At 57.0% G+C, this 7232-nt stretch overlaps 1 protein-coding gene across 1 annotated transcript in view; it reads right to left on the reverse strand.

The window, feature by feature from the left end:
- Positions 1-7232, reverse strand: part of MEGF11 (multiple EGF like domains 11) — an 88188-nt gene that overhangs the window by 78895 nt on the left and 2061 nt on the right. The window contains exons 2-3 of the mRNA XM_045285656.1: positions 3994-4240; positions 2751-2871 (exon numbers count right to left, since the gene is read on the reverse strand). Of these exons, the coding sequence (XP_045141591.1) occupies positions 2751-2871; positions 3994-4240 (368 nt within the window). The remainder of the gene's footprint in view (positions 1-2750; positions 2872-3993; positions 4241-7232) is intronic.

Raw genomic sequence — 7232 nt, forward strand, 5'->3', positions numbered from 1 at the left:
GCTATCCAACCTCTGCCACCAGGAACTTCTAAGGGGGTGGGCCATCATATCCCTACCTCCCTACCTGGCTGTACCACTGTCATCCAACAACTCACTCAGACTTCTCTCTTCTGAAAGGTCTCCGTGTGAAGAAAAAAGGAATTAAGTCCCCAGGTGCTTTGTAAAGGCCCCTCCTGGAAGAGCTCACCCCTGCTGGGCAAGAATGGTGTCCCGTGAGCATATTGGGGCCTCACACTCAAGAATCCCAGAGGAAGGGCCTGGGGGGAGTGTGGGGAGGGCAGAGGTCCTCCTGGCTCCTCTCCAGCTCTGCACAGCCAACCCGCCGTCGGGAGTGAAGAGGTGTGTATCCAGCGGCTGCTTTGCATCTGAGAGGGAAATGCCCGGTGGAAACCACACAGGCCACATGAGAGTGAGGCCACTGAGGCCACTGAGGACGATAACGGAGTGACCTTTCTCCCTAGCATCCTCTCCTTGGCCTCAGCAGGCCTTGGGAGGAGCCTCAGGCTTGAATGGCAGCTTCATTATATAGCGGCTGTGCGTGCACAAGGGGTATTAATAATTCATATAAATCTGCAAGTTAAATGCTGTGTCAAAAATAGAAATGCAATTGTCTACAGTAAAATTAAAAACATAAAGTCTCCACATCCAAAGGCTTCTATAGACAGAATTTCCTGTCGTTGGAAGAACGAACCTTTCACCAGGCAGGGGGAGAAGAAACAGGTCCTTCCCTGTGCTGGCTTGGCCCTTCCCTCCCAGGGACAACCTGCCTCCCACAGTCTCTCCAGAGAGCCCTTCACCCTCACAGCCTTCCTCTCCCCCATCCCCCCCATTTCTCTGCCCTGACTGCTTGGGCGGATCTGGAAGCTGGCTCCAGAAGGCCGAGCAGTTCAGGTAGGGAGTCGTGGTAGGGAGTCAGTAGTCAGTCTGTCTTCCTCTGAGGAGTCAGACACCAGGCTTGCGGTCCAGGGCTCAGGAGACCTGGAGTCTAGTTCTGCCTCAGTCCTGACCTTGGGCAGCATGGCCTTGGGCAGATCACTTACCCTCTCTGGGTCTCAGTTCCTCTCTGAGAGAGAAGGGGACTGAGACTTCTTGAAGATGGGGGGCCCTGTTTTTGTGGGGAATCTTATTAGACTCCCAATAAACCCTGAACCCTATAGGACCAGGTAGAACTGCCCTTGTGGATTTCCGAGACTGTAACTCTCTCTGAGAGGAGAAAGCCTCCTCTTTCTCCCATAGGGTGGCTGGTGGTTTCAAACCCAACGCATCACCCACCAGGGTTCCCAGAAATCTCAGCAGAGAGAATAAGCTCAACTAGAGAGGCAGCGTGGGGCGGGGGAGCCAGAGCGCTAATTATTAGGCTTCCAGTCCCCAGAGCTCCCGGGCCTTGATCAATTGCACTCAAATGTAGACCTGCAGTCCGGGCCGGCTCCCTCCATATTATCCAGGAGCTTATTACAAACAGAGATCCCCGGGCCCCAGACGGGCTCAGGGCCAGGAGCCTGGGCGTCTGTATTGAACTGATCCACGCTGGCTTGCCGCCAGGCCTGGGGACTGCAGGGCCATCGCATCCCAAAGCCCTGTCCCGTTCCGTAGAATGGGCACTGCTCCTACCTATCCTGTGACCCAGCACCCACAGCCTCCTGAAACACTCTGTCCTGCTCAGCAGCCTGTTCCTGCTGGCTTTGTGCAGCCTCAGGTCGCGGAGGGAGGCTGCCAGGGGTGTGCCTGGGCTTCCTGACAGGCTGTGTCACTGGAGAGTCAGCCTCCGCCTCCGTGCTGTGCCCGGGGAGCGTGACTGCAGAAGCACTGGCCGGCAGAGCAGGGGCGCCCGGAGCAGATGCAAGCACTGCGCAGCACGTCTGAATTTCGTCTGAATTTGCAACGGGTATTGCTTCTTGACATCCGGCCAGCCCCGGGAGCGGCACAGGGCAGGGAAGCTGATGCCCAGAGTGGCTGAGGGCCTGTAGCAGGGTCAGCAGCGATGGAAGACTTGGGTTTAGGTCTGTGAGGCTATAAGTCCTACCCCTGTACCAAAAAGACCCAGGCTGAGGGAGGCTGCATCAGAACCATCCGGGACACTTGTTAAAGTTTTGCACCCGCCCCCACCCCGCTGCCCCAGTAGGAGTCCTGGGACACCAAGGTCAGCACTTTAAGACCACCAGCTAATCCGTGGGAGAAAGAGGAGGTGCTCGACTCCCGGCACGAGCTACAGTTACAGACACTCACTGGGGCAGTCCTGCTCCGTCCTAGACGCTGACTAGGAATGTGGATTGATTTGATGGCTTTTTTCTTTTTTTCTTTTTTTCCAGTTTCCTATCCCCACTCCCCCGCCCCAGATCCACAGAAACAAGTGGGCGTGTATGTGTGAGAATCTGAAGTTCTATACATCAGGGGCCCATCCTCTGCCATCTCCCCTCCTCTAATCACATCAGGCCCAGAGCCCACAGTATCTCACACGGGTACCCACGTCCAAGGATACAGCCCGTCTTATGGGGAGGATGCAACTCCTTTGTACATGAGAGGGACAGACCACAGGCTCAGAGAGGTTAAGTAACTTGCCTCAGGCAACACAGCATTTAGCTGGCAGAATTGGGATGCCAAGGGGTTCCCATGGTACCATCCAGTGTCTAAGACCATAGAGAAGGGAGAGTATTCAAGATGGGAGAGGAAATTCTCCCTCTGAGAGCCTTGTGAGTGAGGGATGTACGGGCTTCCACTGGCCGCACCCAGCTTCTTTGGGGCCCACCTACCGTCCAGCCCGGGTGGCAGGCACATTCACCGGTGATGTGGTGGCAGGTACCCCCATTCTGGCAGGGGCAGCGCAGCTCACAGTGAGCCCCGTGGCTCCCAGGTGGACACAGTTCCTCGCAGCTGGATGGGGAAGCAAAGGTATAAGATACAGCAGGGTGGAGACGAGGCTGATGTCAGGCCCTGGGAGGCCAATCCTATCAGTGCAGAGCCCCCAGGAATTCTGCTTGCAGACAGGCGGGAAGTGGGGTGTCACTGGGCCAGTACTGGTGGAAGGACTTTCATGCTCAGAATATTCTTCTGGGGCGGAGGGAGGGTGGGGTGGGGGGCTAAGGAAGACTCCCTGTGACCCTGGCAGGTGAAGTCAGTGTTAAAACGAAAGGGCATGTCATGCAGGGGGGCAGTGGGAACAAAGGCATGGGGGTGGGGGGTGGGGAGGGGTGGAGCTTTCCCTCAAGACTCGCGGATTCAGAGATGGGGACAATTGGAAGTGCACCCTATCTGGGCTCTGGAAGGCTCCCAGCTCCCATGCTAGGCTGGGGGTAGGTGCACATGGGGTTTTGGACACAGACATTAACCTGTCAATGGCTTTGGTCTCCGGCTCACTAGGGGCTGGGCGTCGGCCGGGAGCCAGGGGAGGGAACATGTCCAATCAAGGATGTCTCTGGGTCCAGAGTCCTTGGCCCCCTACAGGCTTGGAGTGTTGCCTCGGAGGGGTCTCACTAAGCAGCCTTGGAGGGCCAGTCAAGGGGACTCTCCGGGGAAACGGAGTGAAAGTCTGGGCCCTGCTGGGAGAAGGCTGAGAACACACTGTATATATCACCAAGATCTGCTTGGGAGGTCTGCCAGGCCCTGCTTGGCAGGGAAGCTCCTGTGAGGACGTGCATTTGACTTATGGCCAGAGGAGATTTCTAAGCTAAGAAATAGCTTTCCAAGCTATTTCTTGGGCCTAGCTGTTGGTGTGGGAGTTCTTCTCGGGGAAGGCAGGCTTCCTGTGGGGGGTTGACCGCCACGCGGCCCTGTGGAATCTCAGGTTGGCCCTGGTGCCTGTGGCCTGCATGGTGAATGTCTGAGGGCCACCTGAACTAGGGGTCAGAATGGGGGAGGCTCTGCAACTAGGTTTGTCCGGGCCCTTCTCCCCCCCACCACCTTACCTATTTACAAGGGGCTTTGGGCCAGGCTGGTTTGCAGGGAGCAGGTGCACCCTCCAGGCCCTGCCGCTAGACCCATGGCTGCTTTACTCACTAGACGCCGCTGTAGCCGGGCGCGCAGAGACACTCGCCGGTGCGGGGGTCGCAGCTGGCACCGTGGTGGCACTGGCACGGCAGCTGGCAGCCCTTGCCATGGGTGCCGGGCGCGCAGAGCTCCTCGCAGCGCCAGCCGCGGAAGCCAGCGGCGCACACGCAGGCTCCAGTGATGGGGTTGCACAGGGCGCCGTTCTGGCACTGGCACCGGTTGCTGCAGTGGGGGCCCCAGTGGTCGCTGTCGCAACCTGCAAGAAAGGGGACAGTCACACTTGGGACGGACTCGAAGCCAGTGCCCAGCAGGCCTGCTGCCTTTGCATTGCGCTTAACCTGGATTGGAGGCAAGTTCTGGGCCTCGGAGCCTCCATCCAGTCTCCCGCCAAACACAAGCAAGCCAAGGAATGGGGCGGAGGGATCGGGTCCCCAATGCAGATTCCGATCCTAGATCAAAAATTCTGGCGCCCCAGCTGTCTATCTCCCTTTATCTTTGCTAAAAAAAATAACAATCTCTTCTCAGATGATTGGGTTTGTTCAACCAGGCCATACCCTCTCTGTCCAAGCCTACCAACCTTCTTGGTGCCTCTCAGCGCAGCCCACCTGCCAGCCTTGCTTCTTTCTCTCTGCAGCACCGGGCTCGCCACTCCACACGCAATGGCTTCCTCACTCCGCTGGTGCTCTAGCTCCCTGTCGTGTCTCCTCTCCTCTCTCTCTCTCTCTCTCTTCCCCCCTCCCTCTCTCTGTCTCTCCCTCTCTCCGGCCTCCTCTGCCAGGTGGCTTCCTTTCCAAGCAGGCAGCTTCAGAAGGAGCAGAAGAAGAGGTTCCCTAGGAGGTGACAGACAGCCTTCAGTCTTTACATGGGATGAAGTGTTTCAATGAGTGACAGCTGAGCCGGACGTGCAGCACATCACATTCTGCAGCTGCAGAAAGGGGCTGCATGGCCCACCCAGAGCGCCAGGAAGGTCACCCAGCCCTTTCCACCACCCACACTGGCCCTACTTGCCCAGTGCCCACATGGCACACAAGAAGAGAATAAATAGCCCGGGACTACAGCAGCCTCATTCAGGGATCTGGGGTCGGGGGGGATGGTCGGGCATGACAGGCACCGATGACATGCAGCAGCAGCAGCTCATGGGAAGGGAAGTGTGTTCCCAGCTAAGAAGACCAGGCAAGCACTGCTGGAAGAGAAGGCATCTGAACTGGGCTTTGAGAGACTTTACTTGTCTCTCCGACAGGGCGGGTGGTGGGGAGCTCACTCCTGCAGGCCCACCAGGTGACCTGTGTGCCGGTCAGGGTTAGGGGCTCCGTGGAGGCGGCTCGACACCCTGCAGTAAGCACAACAGCCCGGGAACGGGAATCCCAGCCGCTCTGTCTTCTTCATCTCCTCTCTACCTCAGAGTCACACACACAACTTGAGCTGCCAACCAATCCGCGATGCTCCACTCTTGGCACTGGACGGAGACGGCGGCGCGCCTCACTCAGAATCTCCACCCTGCCCCCCCTGCAAAGACCCACAGGACTGAGACTGACTCGGGACCCAACGGCCAGCTTCTCCCACCCCATTCTGTGCGGGGTGCTGCGAGGGGAAAGGCAAGCGCAACCACCGAGGATGCTGTCACAGAAGTTTATAGTGCGTGTGACGCAGCCTCAGGGTAACAAGAATAACACTCACGTGTAAATGTTTGCTCCGTGCCAGGCACCCTCCTGGCGCTTCATACACAGTGTTAAAACGGAATCCTCTTAACAACGCTGCCAGCTAAGCTTATAGGATTTCCCCATTTTACAGATGGGGAAGTAAAGGATAGGAAAGGGTATGTGATTGTCCAAGGTCAAAGTCAAGGGCAAACCCAGGCCTTCTGACTCCAGCTTGCTCCTGACCATATTGGGATGGTTACAAGGAGAGAAATGGAAAGCTGCCGCTAGTAGGGTCCTGTGGAGACTGGGCACTTGTGCTCGACAGCCTCAAGGTCCTACAGTTACTGCCCTGACAACCTGCACCCAGACTGAACTCTGGGAGTCCACATGCACTTTGGCCCTGGCTCATGCTAGGGCTGTAGCTACACCTCACTCGTCGGCGGTGACCTCCATCCCATGCTTCTGACGAGGAAGCTGAACACCGTCCTGACTCTCAGGTACTCGTGCTGAGCTTTACGACCAGCGACCTGGCTGCTGTCCCTGCCCCCGCCGTTCGCTCAACAAGCCCCTGCAATGCTCAATGTGCTCGGCTGCTCACGCAGGGCTGGGGTCTGCTGGAAGAAAGCCTGGTGATCGGACTTTAAAACAAAAACAACGGCGCTGAAAACCCCACGGAGGAGAGTTCTCCTCTGACACCCAGAGTGGCCACGGGCTGGAATTGACCCAGAGGGCCCTGCCCTCCTGGAGTGTCCAGCTGAATGGGAACATAGGTTGGAGCAGCATTTATGGTGGGCGGGGAAAGTGCTGGAGTGGGGGTTGTTCAGGGCGTCATGAGAACACGCTAGTGGTTCTGAACCAGACTTAGCAGACGTCACCCAAGGACGGCAGGAACTCGGGATGTGCTGGAAGTGAGACCTGATGAAAGTGGTCTGGCAGACTGGGGGGAGTCCAGTCAGAGTGGAACGGAGGAGGTGGAGGTGGGGGCGGAGGGGTGGCAGGTCAAGCAGGGGAGGGCGGGGTCTGGTTATAATGGAGAAGCGATAGTAGTAGTCCTGGCTAAGGGAGTGGCGTGGAGAGCAGAGAAGCAGGCGGATCCCCACTATGGGATGAATCAGCAAGGACTTGGTGTGTGATGGGTGCAGGGAGCAGAGAGGAGAGTACCGTGCCCTGGCATGGGCAGGCGGGTGGGCACTGTGCCACACTCCTTACCAGAAACACAGGGGAAGACGAACAGAGTTTGGGGAGAAGAGAATGAGATTAGTTTCAAACGGTCAGCCTAGGTGTCTAAGGAACCTGGAGGGGCAGATGAGTAAGCGTTGTACTGCTAACTACAAGATCAGTGGTTCAAACCCTCTAGACGTTCAGTGGTTGCAAAAAGAAGCTATCTACTCCCATAAACACTGACAGACTTACAAACCGTATATAGGGTCTGAGGTAGTTAAACAATTTCATGTCAACTTGATAAATAATGATGGAGGGAGTGCGGAGTGGAGATCCAAAGCCCATTAATAGGCCACTGGAGATCCCCTTGCAGAGGGGTCTCGGGGAGGAGATGAGCCAGTCAGGGTGCGATGTAACAACGATGAGAAATACAACTTTCCTCTAGTT

This window comes from Echinops telfairi, unplaced genomic scaffold, assembly GCF_000313985.2.
Source record: "Echinops telfairi isolate 266 unplaced genomic scaffold, ASM31398v2 ScPeMD7_7475;HRSCAF=8513, whole genome shotgun sequence".
Classification (NCBI taxonomy): domain Eukaryota; kingdom Metazoa; phylum Chordata; class Mammalia; order Afrosoricida; family Tenrecidae; genus Echinops; species Echinops telfairi.